The sequence below is a fragment of the Phallusia mammillata genome, chromosome 8, assembly GCF_965637545.1.
Source record: "Phallusia mammillata chromosome 8, kaPhaMamm4.hap1.1, whole genome shotgun sequence".
Lineage (NCBI taxonomy): Eukaryota > Metazoa > Chordata > Ascidiacea > Phlebobranchia > Ascidiidae > Phallusia > Phallusia mammillata.
Window position 1 is genome coordinate 5,379,304 of NC_137259.1, and position 18,959 is coordinate 5,398,262.

At 36.7% G+C, this 18,959-nt stretch overlaps 2 protein-coding genes across 3 annotated transcripts; both read right to left on the reverse strand.

Moving 5' to 3' along the window:
* Window positions 1–463: 463 nt before the first annotated feature.
* Window positions 464–7,392, reverse strand: LOC145204494 (3-hydroxyisobutyryl-CoA hydrolase, mitochondrial-like). The gene is made up of 8 exons (XM_080077071.1): window positions 7,171–7,392; window positions 6,640–7,038; window positions 6,209–6,332; window positions 5,695–5,871; window positions 5,052–5,260; window positions 4,017–4,139; window positions 3,127–3,272; window positions 464–1,706 (listed from the first exon to the last, which is right to left on the reverse strand). The coding sequence occupies exons 2-8, from the start codon at window positions 6,904–6,906 to the stop codon at window positions 1,535–1,537; spliced, it is 1,218 nt and encodes a 405-aa protein (XP_079933197.1). The 5' UTR covers window positions 6,907–7,038; window positions 7,171–7,392; the 3' UTR covers window positions 464–1,534.
* A 4,051-nt stretch (window positions 7,393–11,443) lies between these two features.
* LOC145205450 (uncharacterized) lies at window positions 11,444–18,207 on the reverse strand. 2 transcript variants are annotated; one of them, XM_080078174.1, is made up of 10 exons: window positions 17,831–18,207; window positions 17,199–17,427; window positions 16,769–16,895; window positions 16,151–16,332; window positions 15,010–15,857; window positions 14,259–14,472; window positions 13,568–13,716; window positions 12,787–13,061; window positions 12,388–12,439; window positions 11,444–11,641 (listed from the first exon to the last, which is right to left on the reverse strand). In XM_080078174.1, the coding sequence occupies exons 1-10, from the start codon at window positions 18,124–18,126 to the stop codon at window positions 11,551–11,553; spliced, it is 2,463 nt and encodes an 820-aa protein (XP_079934300.1). In that variant the 5' UTR covers window positions 18,127–18,207; the 3' UTR covers window positions 11,444–11,550. The 2 variants fall into 2 exon arrangements, with proteins under 2 accessions (XP_079934300.1, XP_079934301.1); XM_080078175.1 differs by having other exon boundaries at window positions 11,576–11,641; window positions 12,384–12,439.
* Between the last annotated feature and the right edge of the window lie 752 nt (window positions 18,208–18,959).

The window sequence follows — 18,959 nt, forward strand, 5'->3', positions numbered from 1 at the left end:
GTTAATCCGGACCCGCTTGGGCCAAAAAATTTATCAGGATTAGGGGAGGACTGTGATTAGCTGATGTCGATTAGTTAAAGCTCAAGTTTTGTCCCAATTAGATGAAGATGCAGATTAGCCGAAACTGGTTTAACAGAGGTTTACTGCATTTTTATTGTTTACCAGTTTAGTTGGGTATTGGAGATACCTAAAGCATCTGCAAATAAAACAATATAATCTACAAAAACCTTTAGTGGGTCTGGTGTTTAGTAGACCGCCTTTACTTGGAGTAAACTGGTAATTTGGGGCTGATACATCAGAAAGTGATGTCTTATGAAGACACCACATTTACTAAACTCTTTAATGTTTCAATTTGCCAGCAGACTTTTCAAAAAGTCCAGCATTTGCCGACAAACTTTTGCTGTTATTGCAACAAACAAATAACAGTAAACACTCAAACCTGACTGTTTGAACACACAACAAATGAACGAAAACCTTTATTCCAGCAAAATTAACTTCAGAACAACCGCAATTATGACGCAACAATTGAAGTCCAGCATGAATTAAGCAAAAGCTGCAATATACAGCTCCACATTTTCAAACATGGTTTAAGTGGTATACCAAGACTAAGGGAAACTGCTTTGCTTTAAGATTTGAGGTAAAGAAAAAACTGGAAGCATTTGTAGCAAAGTAGATTTTTGTAGTGTTCCACAAAACCATGTGTAAAGAATATGCACTGTTTCTTTGATCAAATAATTAAGCTATAAATTGTAACTCTATTTGCCATTCAATGCTCATTGTAGCAAAGCAAAAAGTTTACTTTTATATCCAAAAGACGAAATTTAAGATTTCAATGCATTTTTACTGTTTGGTGTAACAACTATGTTACATGGTACCTTTTGCCATTGTATCGGATCACAATAATGCACTACATTATTAAAATTTGCTGCTGTTTTTCACTACAAATGTACAGTGGCACTTTTTTATGCTTGTATGGCAACAAAAAAGCCCAAACTTTCATTTATCACCTGAAACGTTTTGCATGTTGCATTGATGCTTGGATTAATAGAATGCACACCTTATTGCAGACAAAAAATAAAACTGAACACAGGTTTAAACCTGAAATAGAGATATATGTTTATGCTAATACTAGTACTGTATAGTCAAGATACAATATGCCATAGTACAATAATGTTGCTGTTTTTGAAAAATAACATGCTCTTTTAGCCAATGTTTGTAGGAAGTTTTGCATGCAGGCTTAATGCAGTCAACTAAAACACAGTTTTGCACAGGTAATGGTATTTGGACAAGGAAGAATTATATGTACATTTTTTTCTGATTTAGATTTCTGGCAACTTTGAATGATTAATATGAAATTCAAAAACCTGATAATGCTGACTGCAAAAAGTCTGTCCACAAACTTTAAAGTCAGTTCAAAAATTCAATTTTAATTTTTTTAACATGCTATGTTTTTCTGGAAAACTTTTGAAACTTCGAAACAGGATTTTAGCTCTGTACAACCATGGCACAGTTGAAGGTAAACATATATTGGAGTTTAAAGTTCAAGTTCCTCAAGACCTTCTGGCAGAGTAAAGTAGCTGTTTAAGATTTCATCTGTAACACCACTAAGTGTATTAGGGTTCCATTTTGGATTTTTGTCTTTATCCACCAAAAGTGCACGCACACCTTCCTGAAAGTCGTTGTTTCTTAAACAATTGCAACCGATCCTAAAAAAATCAAATAAAAACCATTCAAACTCGGCAAACAGTAAATATTTAAACATGTATTGAATCAGGGTAAAATTACTACTCGTTCAAGACTTCAAGGTTAAACATTTTTTCTGTATTGCCAGCCACACTACATATACTCATTGAACTATTTTACTAACATATACTTGAAGGTTTAATATATGTCTCTGGAGTTATAAATATTTTTACTCTTGGATGTATAGATGCAGGCTATGAACATTAAAACTAGAACCATTTTGTGTTGGGAACAATTATTTACAAAGCAATTTCTGTTGATTTATTGCTCTTTAAGTTTTAGTGCAGGGGTGGGGAACCTGCAGCCCGCATGCAGCCCACTTGCCTTTTTAATGTGGCCCTCGTCACAATTTTATTAAAGTCTGCAACATAGCATCACAAGAAAAAACAAACAATAAAATGTTTATGTACAAATATATCCTTGATATGAATTCTACATTATGGGTAATTTGTTTCCAATATCTTTCCATTCCGCATTATGACGTCAAACTTCCATAAAAATTGCTACACATTCAACCATTTTCTATATTTGTGACGTAACAGTCACTCGATTGCCTCTCCTTGCAGTAACAAATCATTTGCCTTGGGTGTTAGTTTTAAATCGATTTTAGAGATAGTATCGTGCGATCCTTATATTGTTAATAAAAATATGTTTTGAAAAAAAGACAGATCGGTAATGGAGCTAGGGGTTTCCAGAAAGAATGGACAAACTATGTTTTATTTGAAATAATTGATAAACCTGTATGCCTTGTTTGTTGCAAACATGTAGCAGCAAAGAAAAAGTGATAAAATATAAAACCACTTGTGTGCTTTGGGTACTTTTACACGGAATTTAAAAATAAAATAAAAATGGCCCGCCTGAAAATGTTGTGCAATTCATGCGGCCTGCAGTACTAAGTATAATTTAATCCAAAAGTCCTAATATTAAACAAATTGCAGATTTGTCTTGAAACTTTCAAAGTAGCAAACAAGTTGCTACAAAAATATGCATATTTAGCAAAACAGTAACTGCCCCCAAAAATTTATATTCAACCATAGATTAAAAACTAATTGTTGCAGTTCATGTTAATTAGCAGTGGTAAACAGACAGTTTGGCCGAAAAAACACACCACAGGACAGGAACTAATTAAGGTTTGCATATAGGCAATTGGTGAAAACAACATCTCATTAATTTTGTATAAATTTAACTATTTTTGCTAGTTTTCTCACGCCGGCTGGTTTATTCATTCAAGAAAAAAACATCAAAATGCTCATTATAGAGAATGACAGGAAACAGCTAATTGCTAAATAACGAAACCGCATAAAAAGCTTGGTAAATTGAAGATGTGACTGACTAGATTCAATTCAATTTCTGTTTGCTTTTATGTTTCATCTACTGTGTTACCTGTATTCCATTTCCAAGCATTCATCCAGTTCCAAACTTGCACCCATTTGTATTTGCTGATGCGTAACTTTCAGTGAGGTTGGAGACATCTTTTTTAAAGTGTCCAACTGCTGTTTCGCCCACTCGCTACCATCAGCCTCCAAATTCTATAAAATAAATAAAAGTTACAACCAACATTAGTACAGACATACAGAGTCAACTCAAATTTACCACTCTTTTGCCATTTACCTTAACATGTAAAAGCTAACCATTTTGTTTTTGAACTAATTGTTTTTGTTTCTATATGCATTAAACATGATTTTATAATAAAACAGTGGGTTCGTCTGCTATACAGGCATGTTGCTAGTTAGTATTCCGATCACTCATAAATAGTGATGGGACGGGTACTCGGTATCGATGGTATCGAACGATTTCAGTGGTATCGATACTCATACTCTGTATCGAAATATTTTGTCTCAGTTTTCGATACCAACATGCGAGTACCGAAGGCCGATTTACACTATAAGAACACTGAAAACTTTGTGCCAATATATGCTTCGGACAGTACAAATTTGGGAAAAAGTTCCGCCTGGTTACGTATTTTTTTCGCTATCATATGGAGATTACTTTTTTCTGCATGTGTGTGTGCATGCCTGTACGCCAGCCATGGCAGATAAATTAGCAGGTGATATGCAACTAAGTACAACACTGTACTTAAGTACTCGGTATCGACATGTGGTACTCGGTATCGGTACTCGCTTCAAAACCTGGTATCGTCCCATCACTACTCATAAAGTTACAACAATTACACCTAAGCAAAACAACTTTATTTGGGACATAATATTACAAAAACTTTGTATAGCTATTCGTAAGTTGCATATATAACCACATTTACACAACAAATATATAACCTGAAATATTTCTTCTACAGTATCTGCACAAAATATTCTTTTGATGTCATCTTCTCGATCTCGTAGTATGAGGTAATCACGCTCCCTTCCTGTTTGACATTCCTCATGGTATTTTCTCAAAATCTAGTTAACGCATTGCAGTTGAATTTCAAATTTCGTGTACAGTTTACTGATGAAACCTGGTGCCCATCTTAAGTATATAATTTTTACATTGTCTATTAAAACATTTTTCATTTAGGGATCTTAAAAAGGGTACTTCAAGCAATGTTTGAAATTATAGAAAAGCACAATATATCCTGTAAGTTTGAAATATATGTAATATGTGTGCATTAAAGACGGAACAGGATAAGGCCACAATATTTCGCTGAAGTAAATGTAGAAAAAACAAAATTGCCAGTAAACAGATTAAATACTGACAAGTATTTAAAAGCAATGGGTATGGTCATTTTTTGCATTAAATATACAGGAATCAATGTATATCTTATTTGTGTGTGGAAAATAGTTAACTAAACCAGGGGTCCGCAAATAGTGGGTCGCGACCCAAAAAAATTATTACAAAAAAAATGTAATAAATTAAGCGCACCTGTGCAAGCATGCGGTTCTCATTTAGTTGTTTAGTATTTTCCACAAACTTACATGCTAACTAAATGCTTGGGTCGCGAGAATTCAGAGCAATTTTTTTAGGGTCGCGTCAAAAAGTATTTGCAGACCCCTGAACTAAACTATTCAGACTGATATTGAACTAATACACCATAAGTTTTTTTTTGTAATTTTTACAGACCTTTAGGGAATATAGACAAGTTTACAAAATACTGGACAGCTGCAAAAAGAAAATGTAAAAATGCAGCTATAAAATGTGGTTAGAAATAGTCCATAGTTTGCCATATTTAGCCAGTTTAACAATGTGCATCATTGCGAAGTTCAAACAATACACTAATGTACAAGCCACTATACGAGTATATAAACTATCGTATATAAATACACTGTTATCAAAATGACAGCATGAGTGATGGATACAACATATACAAAACCTACATCAATTATATCCTGTTGTGTTGGGGTCTCCATTGAAACCAGTTCTTTTTCCAGTTTAGGTAACATAGTGCTGTCCACCATTCTGGTAGCCACACCAGCCTTGTACACATCTCTGCCTTTTAGCTTATAACCAGTAAGAGCAAGGTACAGACCAAGATGTTGGCTTAGTCGTGGCAGGAAATGGGAGCCCCCAACATCCGGAAACAAGCCTGTAAACACGAAACTGTACACTATAAAATTGAATACATGTGAAGATTGTATTATTAGACAGTCAGTGATAATAATCAATGAAACTACACTCTTATTGTATGGTATTAGTTTACATGGTGGTATAGCTCTTACTACATATAGTAGTAGCAAAGACTATATGAAAGCTGAGCTCCACAACCTTTTTAACTTATGTGTGTCACACTTTCAACTGATAAAACTTGTGAATTTGATAGTACACCTCAAGCTTAAATGTTAGAAAAAAGTTTTTTTTACATTTTTTTCATTAAACAAGCTAAGTATATTTTACTAAGTGTGAGCACAGCAATGCTTTTGATCAAATTCTGTTTTAAGCCCTGCTGTACAGAACAATAAAGAACAATCAAATATTAAAACAACATAGCAGCAACTTAATTTCACCTAGGACAATACTTACCGATGCCTGTTTCTGGCATGGCAAAAAGTGTCCGTTCGGTGCAAATTCTGTGTTCTCCATGAACTGAGAGTCCAACTCCTCCACCCATGGTGATGCCGTCAATGATGGCAATGTAAGGAACAAGACAAGTGGCAATGCGATAGTTCAGGTGGTATTCAGAATGAAAGAATTCTTGTCCTAATAAGTCATTTTGGTGGTTTTCAACCAATTTTATCAAAATAACAGCACTAAATAGTGCAAGCGCAACATTAATGGTGGAATCATAGACAGATTATTTTAACCCAATTCACAATTTTTTTTTTAAATATAAACATGGTTCAGAATTTTGAAGGAAAACCAAGGGGAAATTCTTGGCTGATACCTGCACTAATTTGCATGCGGTGCCAGCTTAAATAAATTTACTTGATTTTATAGTTTGATTTTATATGTATATATATCATGTGATATGCATGCCATCATCAACAACACAAAAGCTTTCTCCTGCCCACTGGCAACCATGTATAAATGTTCTTACCAGGAGCATAGTTTCCCATTCGTGCCTCATCAGTGATGGACCTTATATCACCTCCAGCACAAAATGCTTTATCCCCACTTCCCTTCATGATGATCATGGTTGTACGTGGGTCATCCTCCCATTCCTACAATTTATGGTAAACATGTCAAAAACAATGTATCAACGAAAGTATACTACATTTTTATGAAACTTTAATAGACATGTAAAACACATTATCACAATAGCTAAGGTTTTCGTTATACACTAATGCAAACCAAATTTTATTGATAATAAAACAAAAATCACAACAACTTAATACTTTTCCAATAACAGTCATGTACATTACAGGACTACTTAAAAACTTACCAACACAAAAATAAGAGTTACTTTGTATCGAACATAATGTTGCCATGAAACACAAGTTACGATTACGATATCAAATCGAACATTACCTTAATTTTTGGCAGTATCTTTTGTATCATGCTCAGGTTTAAAGCATTTAAAGCAGATGGTCGATTGAGCGTTATAATCCCAGCTCCTCCAACTTTATCAAACAATACATCATCCTCCACATATTTGGAAGACATGCTCCGAAAACACGGTATTCTGTAAAGTTTGCATGGCATGCATAAGCCAACAGTGCTTGTCCGTTGCTTCAAAGGTGATGAGAGATGCTTTGAAATCACTTGGACACGAAAAATGCTCCTAGCAGGTAACATGGTTCTATGCAATGAGTGTTCTACAGAGCTCTCTGCATTCGTTGCAACTTTTTTAGCTCTTCTTTACGGCGCTTGATGATTCTGTTTCTTAACCACAAAAAGCCTGACACTGCCACTGGAATTGCAGCAATCCTAAACAAGTTTATTGCATTTTTGTATTAACTTGCATTTATACTATAAGTACGCACAAGAACATAAGGTATACATTTCAATAAAGTCATTAGAAATTTGGTTGTAATTGCAAGGCAATTCTATTATACCTACCAAGTTATGAAAGTCTTTATATGTGGGTTCAGTTTGTTGTTGTTACTTGATAAAGTTCTTGTTGAACAAATTACTGGCTTGAAGAGTCGGCTTTGGTACTGAAATAGTGCTCCCATTGGCAGGAAGTTTTGTTTAAATGCAGTATTTACAGCAATATTAGTGTAGTATAACACAAATTCAACTGACTACACAAATCTGGAATGAATAAATATAAAAGTTTCTAGGTTTCAAATTCATATTCCCTAAAAGTGTTTTTGCACAAAATCACAATTGTTTTATTGACTTGAGTGTTAATGGTGTCATTTTTTAACATAAAGATAAAGTATGTGACCACATTGGATTTTATGGCACATTTCGCTGAGATCTCGGGTGTGCACGAAGAATTTTCAGGTGTGCAAGTGTGCACGACGAAATTTTATGGTGTGCACGAACCAGTTAAGTGTGCACCTCATAAAGAAAAAGCTAACCGATTTACAAATATTTAACAAAATCCCAAAATAACCGCCAAATGCAATTGTGCCACTGGTTAACTAATGTAAAACGAAAATTTCAAAGGCAAAACTTTTTTTAAAGAGAACAAACACACCAGGTGTCGCAAACGTAAAAAAATGTCTCAAGTGTGCAATCAAACTTGAAAAATATAGTCTCGGGTGTGCAGCTGCCATACTATCCATACTGGGTATGTGTTATGTGACATTGCAGTTTGCACCCAGACCCAACGCAAGGTTCACTCAATGACCTGAGAATAAAAATACAAGTCAAGCCCAAAAGGAAATGCTCAAAGCACATTTATTGCACTCTAGTTCCTTATTCACAGCCTAATTGCTTTTATCTGCAACCTTGTATTGCCGTTTCCGGTTTTACGCGCAAACAAGTTAAACCAGTTGTGTCGTTGTTTTTTCCCTGTTGACAACACAAATTATCGAACAGTTGTAATGCTTTACCCAAAAATAATGGCTTGCATTTTATTGTTCAGCGTAAAAGGATTTTAAAATTACGATTTCTTCACTTAAGGCACTTCAAGATCTTTAAATATGAACCAGTTTCTGAAATTCTAATCCAAACCACAACAAACTTTTGCAAACCGCCGCCACAATATCATTCAATGGAAATTTACAGCGAATCAGCCGAACGAAAATGATAGAAATCATATTACCTGGTTATAATTTTTAACGATGAAAATTTATTGCAAATATTTTGTTCTAAAAAACGTTAATTTAAAATGTAGTATATTCATTAGTATTATTTTTTCCACAAATCGCGCGAAATGAACATGTCATCGATACACGTTTCATCATGATTTCAATTTTAACACAGCTATCCGCATAGGGCGGTAGGTCCATTAGTTTATTATTACGCAACATTGCCAAATGTCCACGATAAACGTATAAAATCAACAGCAAACCAGATATGCACATCAAACAACAAAAACGTATAAAATGAACAGCAGTCAGATATTACCATGAAACATTTATTGCAACCAACCACGTTAGCATGCGTTGAACCGAAATCAGACATGTTTTTAACTGTTGGATTTAACAGCGAGATGTGTTTGCAAACGTATGCGATCATAAGTGTTTAGGCCAGTGCAGAGAGGGGACGATTGATTTCCGAAACAAGGTATCCCAAATTATTTCAAACAACAGGTATAAATAGGTTACATTTTGCATCAACTAAAGCCTACATATCTTTTAATTAAACTTTACAACATAGGCTACTGAAGTCGAACTAAGCGTTTCTTCAAAAAAATCTGTACTTAATACAGTCGTTTTTTTAAAGAAAATATAGATATCATTGGTAAAAAAATAATTTGGATCACAATAAATATTAGCTGCCTAAATAGTGTTTCGATTTAACAAAAATATTTCGCTGTATGTAAACTAGTCTGAAACGAAGCTTATTTACGATTTTTAGAACTATAAACTTTGCCGAAGCAGCTTTACAGCAGTGGTAGGCAACCGTTTTTGCATTGCGGACCGGTTTATATAATTTAAAATTTTATATCACGTCCGGCCTTTAAAAAACACAAATAATCAGTACTGAAAACTAAAGACAATTATCACAACTTTGATTCAAAGTGAACCTTGAGCAAGTTTTATGCGGCCGGGTAACAAACTCCTCATGGACCGGCACCGGGTCGCGGACCAGTGGTTGCCGACCACTGCTTTACAACACCAAACGGAAGTTACAGCGTTGAAGCCTTTGAATCCCGTCCATAAGAAAAGGGCACTCTTTTGCCCCTGTTCTTGGCATCTCTGTGCATCCTGGTTTGCTCATTCGTCCACCAGCTTCGTACCCAAACAATTTCACATTATGCTATCAAAGTAACAAACCGTTCGATATCAATGTTGAGTGCTGTCATCGTTTTGGGCGAAATTTTGCTGCCAATGGAAATCTATCTTATCAGTTTTGAATGGATCTGGTGTGCTGCTTACTTCATGCTGGGGGCATGGTCGAATGCAGCGGCTTACTTGTTGGTGTTTGTTACGCTTTGGACGAGACAGGCTACTATTCACAAAACAATCGTTCCCGGCAATTGCCGTCTAACGGTGACAAGATACACAATAAAGACTGTTTTCATTGTCAGTCAAGTAACCATCTTGGTTTTATCGTTTACAAGAACGGCCATCAGTACGAACAGAGGATGTGAATACGAAGGCAAAAATGTGATAATTTTTGCTGCCTGTGCGATATTACTGCTTACAGTAAGTCAGTTGGGCCTCCTTGGTTCTAGCTTGGCTCCACTGAAAAGACGAATTAGAGATCCCAAAATACGTAGATCAGCAATCCGAATCAGTGTGTGGGCAGCGTTGGTTGTTTTCTCCGATTTGCTTATTTTTTCTTTAGTCATTTCGTACCGAAACGAAGTAAGAAATTGGGCATCGATGTCGAATTAGAGATCCCAAAATACGTAGATCAGCAATCCGAATCAGTGTGTGGGCAGCGTTGATTGTTTTCTCCGATTTGCTTATTTTTTCTTTAGTCATTTCGTACCGAAACGAAGTAAGAAATTGGGCATCGATGTCGTTTATGTCGGTTCTTTTAAACATTCATCAGTTATTTAACGTCATTTGCCGAATTCTGTCATTTCATGATTATCGCACACGACTGTTTCCTTTCGGCTCGAACGCCAAGGTTGAACCCACGACGAATGGCAATCAAAATATACCAGTACCACTTCGAAATCGTAAAGCATTTTCTGTCGAAATGAAAAACAAGGTGGTCCCAGAAAATCTAAGGGAGGAATAAAAAATAACGAACGGAAATCCTTTTTGCAATAAACTGTTGAGTATTGTATATGTTATTTGTGTTGAATATTTTTTAATATATTTGTGCGAATGATGTTTTAACACTTCTCCCAAATCTTCACTTAAAGTTTTATGTTCCTGCGAACTGCGACTCTTAACTTTTTGAGCCTGCGAATAGAAATCGATGGAAATGTTTAGAACATGTATAAAAAAAAATTAGTGTTTGCAATTTTCTCACGAAGACGCGCAGTTTGTTGTTAATTTTTTTCTAATTCTTATGTACTTGCTTCTCCAGTTTATTTCTCTTCTCCTAGGGACCTAGTATGTAGTATTGACCGTGCCTCTTGATATACGCATATTGACGTAACATGTTCTCCCGCAATAAATTATAAATACATTTATCTATTTACAGCAACTATTTTAATATGTTTTCTGCTTATTTCGCGATCGACTTAATATCAGACCGAGATCGTTGGGCACCCCTGGTGTAGGGTTTTCCCCGCCCATTGAGATTAATTAATATGTTCGAAAAAGATTACATGCACGAACTTGTACGAGTCCAGTAATCATTTTTACAATTAGTGAAGAAACCATTGTAAAATATCATTGTTTGCAACTATATTTTGTAACCTAATAGAGAATTGGTTGAACAAACAATGGTTGTTTAAAAAACCTTGGCACACACGCACACAGTTTATTGACAGCAAAAAATCTCAAACTTTGACAAAAGAATATTTTCTAAAGCACATTATTTACAAGACAAAAAGCATTCGTAAAATTTTCACAGTTGCAAAGTTATCTCAAAGTCGTACATGTAAAGCTTTTTGCTGCTTCTTTATAACAACAAACTAAACCAAGGGACAATGTAACCGTAGCCAATTTTATCATATTAACAACATTAAGTATCAACTTATAAAACTTCTAGCTTTGTATGACATTTTAACTAAAGTATTACATTTTTGCCGGCAATTTTTACGACAAAGTCTGCAAAGTAATGAGCCAGTTTAATGACACATACTTAACACAGACTATATCTACAATCTTATCAACAAATTATGGTATTATCACAATCAACAATAAATATGAAACTTGGTTTTCGAAGAAACTTTTAACAAAACATGTATTTCGACTTCTACCTCACACTTCTAACAAATTTTGGAATACTTGGAATCGACTCCATTTGGCTTGTGTTTGGGAAACTTTTCTCACTGGCAGCTCGTCGGCTAAACACAAATAGCACGTAAGTTAGTAAGACATCTCTGCCCTACTAACAACTCGCTGTATAATGCAGAAATACTCCGCCACACCTAAATGAGGTTTACAACCAACGACCCGCGAGTCGCATCCGGCCACCAAGCAAAACTATCCGGCCCGTTTATAAGAGAGTATCTTCTTGAAAAATTCACTTAAAAGGTGAAAAAGCTTTCATTTACTACTATTTGTTTGCGCACTGAAGATAATTTTTTTATCATAATGGTCATAGTCTTTGCCAAATAACTCCATACTCGTATACAGTGTTTTTTTTAAGGTGTTTTGGGGGTTTTGGGGGATTTCTCCAGCGGTTTCCCAAAATTTGGACTTGCAACTACAACTACAGTTTTTGGTATTTAAATGAAACACTTGCGGTCTCTTAAAACTACTTATAGCGGTCACCCAAACCAAACCTTAAAAAAACCTGCTCGTATACACAGATAACTTATTTGTCCTAACTGTGTTTCAAGTCGGGTTTTAATATTAAATGCATTGTTTAAAGTTTTGGCAAAACGTGGCTAAACAATTACGACAAAAAATCGATTAAACCACGCTAAATTTGGGAGGTTTAACAACATGGTAAACATTTAACGGAACGAACTTAAAAGAGTAAAACTAGTACGGCCCGCTGCATACAAAGGGTTGCCGATCCCTGCTTTAATGCCTTCTGGTTTAACCATTCTTCAAATTTAACTATTTTGAGCACAAACTTACTTACAAGTCCCCTCTGTCGCCGTAAGCCCAACTTGTTACGTTTGATCTTCGTTCCCCTGAAAAAGATAAACATTTAAAAACACAAATGTAAAGCATTAAAGCAGTAACAATAAAAAAAACAGTGAAGTAATCAGATATAAACTACTTTTGTCACACAAAAAACACATTTTGCATTGTTGCACGCGTAACTTATCCCAATGAAAGAGTTTATTGCGACAAAGTCAAAGTTGTTGCTTCTGACAATACAATCTGTTTTTTTAACTTAAATGCATTGCTTCACCTTGAACAGGTCCAAACCAAAATCTTTGTGCAATGCAGCAAGGGCATTACTTAAATGTTGCAATGCAGCAAGGGCATTACTTAAATTTTTTTTTGAAAAAGTACTTTAAGATGACTTTCTTACTTGCAGCGTGGTCTGAGTTCCTCAACACAGACTGAGGTTGGTATGAGCCGCCGCCATACTCCCGGGCATATTGCTTTGCTTTGTTTAGTCTCGTTTCGCTGAAGACGCGCCTTGCGAAGTTGGATTCAAACGGTAGATCGCAATATCTTCTGTAATAATCCTCTTCATCATAACTGGCACCAAGATATGAGTCACATGACCTTCGGCTGCCCGATGACGCGATAGCGCTGTTGCTAGAGGGCGACAAAGATCGACGGTGCTCGCTGGATGCGGAACTGTAAAAGTAAGTTTCGTTTCAAATTACAAACAAAGCTATTTTTAAAAATCACATTAAGGAATTACAAAGTAAATATTTTTAAAACAGTCCTACGCATTGTTAAAAAATAAAGAGCAAATAGAAAGAAAACGAAATACGGGGAAAATGTTCTTTAAGTAGTAACAATTCCACTAGTTTATCATTCTCAATTTGCAATTAAGTGGGAACTCCTATTGAAAGATCAAATTTAAGAGTTGCCGGTGGCTAAAGGACCTAAAGGTATGCTTGATTTTGTTGTTTTTAAAACTACATCCACTACGTCTGGCCCAGTTCATAGCACTTTACCCAACTTGGGTTTACAAGACACGGATTTGAAGAGTTAGCTTCACTAACAACAAAAACCCTCTAAAACATCTTCATTTTTACCGTTTTATAGCATGTGTTTTCAAAATGGTTTTCTTGCATTATTGATTTTAGGGCAGTTTTAGACTGTCAATACAAAAGCCTAATTTTAGATTCATTTACCGGTCACGTTGCGCTGGTGTGCGGAGAGAATACATGCTTCTAGATCGACGGTAGGTGTCGCTGTTTCCGCCCGAAAGGTTGCGTAGAAACTCCTGCTTGTAAACGTCAGCGTATCTTCGTTCCAAAGACGTGCGGTCCGGTGATCTGGCCTGCATTTCAAGGATACTTATTAGTTGTTACCCGGCAATGCAGAAATAAAAAGAAACAAGAAAAAATAAAAATAAACGCTGAGTGTCATTTTGTTTTTCAACAAACGCTCAGTCCAGAAATCGGTCCGTACATTTTAAGTGGTAAAACAGAATTCCGGTCGTGTTACTGACCCATAACAAAAGGTAATTTTTTCGATAAGTGTTTGTCATACGGGATAAACACTATCCATTCACCCAAATTACAGTCCCTGTTTAAACCAAACCTTTCCCGTTTCTTTTCTAGCATAAACGCGTCAGACTGGACAGTTACCACAAAAAAGTAGCCTTGTGTTTTTTATCACAGTTGGCAAGAGTCGCCAACAAATGCTTAAAGATTGACTTGAATTGGAATAATGTTAATGCCTGGCATATATACTAATTTATCATGTTTGCAAAACGCCTTTAGGGCTAAGCACATCAGCACTCATCTGTCTTTTAATCCTTAGTTTGTGTACATTGCAATTTGTTTTTACTTTCAAACAAGCAAACTCATAACAATTTACCTCGCCTCGCACAGGAGACCATCGTTTCCTGCACACATTGTCGCAACTCTTGTATCTTCCAGGCATTCTTCTCGAAGGTTCCTCGTCATAGTGAACCGTGTGTGGAGGGCTGAGGTCACGAAGGTCCCGTGCACGAATGACTACAGGTCGTTTTGATCGGATGAGCGGTTTGTAATCATCGATGTCAGTGACGTCATCTTCGTCAACAGGTGATCTACGCAAAGACCCAGAGGTATAATAAGTTTCTGAGACGAAATGGTAAACTTATGTTACAGTTTTTAGCATATTTCGTCAGGTGAGTTTCTGAAGTGATTTAAAGGTGTGTGGAGTGTGTAATATCAGTTTCCGTTTGTTGCATTAACGAACCTAAGCTAATGCGACATGCAGCGGCACGATCTTGTTTTCGCTGAGTTATGTGCGTGGTTGGTTGCAATTTGTCGCTTTATATGAAATTGGTCTTACAAGATATGCCATTATCCTGATGAAGGCGTCTTGTATAAATGGCTAGGACGTCTCAACGTCGATGATTTATAATAAAACTGTTGGATGAGCAATTCTCGGTTATACTAATGTGACATTACTTTGTATGGTCAGTTGTTGTTTTTCAGTTTTCAACACCCAAAAGTAAATAAGTAAAATGTAATTTGAGTTTAATCGTTTAATCACCTGTACAATCAAATGGTGCAATAAGTCTATGACATTAACAATAAAAACACAGCAAATGCAATTTTGAGCACGTATAAACTTATACCTTCCCCTTGATTTCGAACGATGACTTGCAGGGGCGCTTCTTGACACTGGCCGTCCTCTCCTCTGCTCCCTAGGGGTGCATAAATCCAGCCAAGCATTTATCGAATTTACCCCATCATTCTCAGCATAGGAAAAGGCTTTCTCAATGATGTTTGAACTACAAAGAACTTCTGTATTATCTGTTACTATGCTAGATGATCCGTCATCACCAGTAGTCATCGAAGCTTTGGACGTTCTTAAACGTTGTGGGACAGCAGTAGCTATTTTTTCGTCATAAGGAAGGGTTGTTACGTCACCAGGGGCTTTATCCTTGTCGTCACCAGGCGCAGGGTGCTGGGTCGCGACCAAGGTGGTCCTCTTGACAGTGGGTGAGGGCTTAGGTGACAGGTTTGACCTTGGAGAATCGGTTTTCTTACTCATGCGAGATGCTGGAGAGCTAGGGGCTTGAGGTTTCTCTTTTGTCGGAATTTCACGCGGTTTTGCCGGGGGTTTGGTTTCAATAACTCCCTTCGGTTTGGTTTCAATGCCTCCCTTCGGTTTGGTTTCTTTTTTTTTAGGTTTTGGATCCGGTTTGCGTGGTTTACTGGCAGGGGACTCTTTTATAACAGACAGAGCAGGTCGTTTGATTGATGGCGGTGCTCGCTTCTTTTTTAGTGTAGCTTGCTTCTTTCCCAGCATGGAAAACTGGCGCGAAAGCTTGATGCTAACCTTTTCTTTAGGCGATTCTTTGTTTTCAATCCTGTATCGCACGTGAATGTCGACCGCTGTACGCCAGAAGGTCTTCGCTTGTTGAAGATCATCGAATTCGAATGTGGTAGCATATGGAGCGACAGTCTTCTCTGCTTCGCCCTGTAATGGCAAATTAAGACTGAAAAGCATTTTAGAAATTCTACGATATGTTGGAAACAAAACACATTGACTTATACTGCCCACTTATGAAAAGTATACCACAAGCTAATGTTTTCAATGCCAGTAGTTAATATGTAAGGCAATCATTGCTTCAACAAAAGGAGCTGCATTTTTATTGGTATGGCTACAAGGGGTGTACATTTTGAGCTATAGCTGGTCACTGAACACCAGTTCATTTCTACAGACACTTCGCAGATTTCTGTTTAGACGAGAATATGTTTTCAGTTTCTTACTTCGTGCAACTTTATTGTGACGGAGTTATTTTTAAATGCCACTGCCCAAATCGTAGCCCACGTGACCACTTGAGGGCGCTTCTTGTCTCTGATGATGACGACGCCTTGGGGACCAATTCCCACCATGATTCCTGTCATGATGTCATTTGCGTGGACACCACTTGTATGAGGCTTGGAGGGCCCTAAAAACCGCAACACGCATTGATGAAATTGTCATAAAACACTTTTTACGTTTCAATTTCGTGGTTGGAAAAGACAAGGTTGCAATTTGTGTCCTATTTCTCTGCTGAAATTGGGCTTTACTTTGGCCACCTTACCTTGCAAGGTACACATACGACATTACACAGTGGAATTTCGCAACATCATTGCAAGAAAAACGGGGAGTTGGCAACGTCTTGGCTTTATTTATATTTTATTGTTACTTTGGTAGGCCCCATGTAAGATAAATATCAGGGTATTCGGAAGTTAACAATTGCACTTCCGTAGTTTTAATTTTAATGAAACGCCGTGCTTTAACAAACACAGTTTTTAAAAATTGCGCGATCTCCAAACATATTTTAGGAAATTGATTCAGAAACTTCCACTCAAACAATGGTGAAAACGTTCAATCATAGTTACCTCGAAGGTTTGCATAAGCAGGATAGAAATGAACCCCATACATTTCCAAAGATGCAGCTAACTTGAGAAACTTCATGTCTGCTTCGGACGGGGAAGTCCCTCTCAAACAGCGATGCAACTCAATCATCTGGAACCACAAAAAACTGGTAATAAGCGAAAGCTCTATGACTAGAAGAGATCCAAAGATTAGATTTCATGCAATTAAATGCAATATTGGCCAAAATGATTAAGTCACTTGTTTTATTAAATAAATGGTTACACCTGGCAAAATTCATACCGTAAGTTGTATCTCGGCGATATTTTACGTAAAGTTTTACTCCCTTGCACATTTGTGCTTGATTTGCTGTATGTGTCCATACATATATAGATCTTCATCACAGGAAGCAGAAGACTATGTTGGTTTCTTTAAAATGCGCATGCAATGTCCCACCTGTTCTTCAAGGTCGATGTCCATGTCAATTTGCCTCTTTTCTTTCTTTTTTCCGGTTCCATCCCCAATAAACCTGAAAGCTTCAACCAGCTGTCTGTCGATTCCTTCGTTTGCGAAATCTCCGTATTCCGACTGGAGCCAATAGGACGCCAAAAGGGCCAAGGTGTGGGCAGGACATTTTAGTCGCCCAGTTAGCAAGTCTTGCCGAGTTTGAAGAACAGTATGGAACCTAACAACAAATGTGTTAGTTAAATTTATACAGTGTTGGGGTGAAAATACAACTAATATTATTGACGCCATTTGGCATGTAAAAAACACCAAATTGTTGAAAGTTTTGTGCGTAAAAAAATGTTTGTGCAGATAAGGATACAATTATTTTTTGTTGGGACCTTTCATCAATTATTAACCTGCATTTAAAATAATGAAATCGGTTCTACGTTATACAAACATATCACAAATGTCATTCTATAATGCAACATTTTTTTCTTATGGGTTCCTGGAGATCAAACGATTACCAGTATTTCTAAGCAATAATCTGCATTTGCACACGGTTCATTTGCAACAAGACTTGTTATAAGACTGATGTTTAATTAACAAAGGTAAGGGAAAATAAAACTAAGAAACGGGCAAACCTTGTAATATCTTCACACTCTGGTATTCTCCTGGGAAGCGGGTAATATTTTATCATCAAGGCAAATGCCCATATTTGACAGCGACCGGGTAGCTGTTTTCGCAGTGGTTTGTCTAGGTTTATCCACCAGTTGTAAACGGACTGTACCCCGCCTTTGTGCACAAGGCCATAGAATTTACTGTCCGAAATGTTCAAGTAGTTGCAAACGCTTGTAAATAAATCCTGACCAGTAGCATCCCGTTTTACAGTGATTGATACTTCCCTGCCGTCCAAGAAGGAGCACTTGCATGACGTCATTGTTTTTGAATTTTGTGTAGATTCTATGTTATCTCGAAAACGCTCAACATGGAACTTTCAAACATTTTTTTTCTAAATTCTTTCGCTAAAGGTAGAAAAAAAAGTTTGGATAATGGTAAGATTTTCTTAAGTCACAGCGGTGTGTAGTACGTCATCAGTATTTTTCTTTCCTGAATCTACACATTGATCTTATTTTACTTTTATCGGCATAATTGCGACAAAACACAAACTACACATTTTTAAGCATACTTATCTACAATTGCAAGTCACTTACTATGGTAAAAAGTGGGCAAAAGTTGCTACCGATATAAATTTCATCTAATCTGGAGCAAAACTTATTAGCTCAAAGTCATTGTCTTCTGATTCTAAACGATTATCGTCACTGACAAAGCCAATTACCTGCTGACTGTTTCCATAACAATGAATCCAATCAACAAAGGTCAGACATTTTTCATGACCCATCAGTAATGTGGCTGCTACAAGGTCGTTTTGCCTCAACACAAGCTAGATGTGATACAACTCAGATGCCTGCTGAAAATGTGCTTACAAACAGAGGACGACCTTTTTAATCACAGGCATTTAATTGTTCCAAGCCAACGTAAGGCGCCTGTTGAACAAACGCCGGGCTGTATTGGATTACAAAAGCTTTTGGACTGTAGGAATTTGATAGGCGTGCTTTCGTTTTATGTGCTGCTGAAAGGACGCGTCTTTTTACCGAAAGTATATTGATTTCAAGTATGTGGTGACCATGATGAGTTTATTTCAGCTTTGCCATGTGAAATAGTCTGCCCAATATCCGGTCAAGTCATGTTATGAACTGCCATTAACTTTAA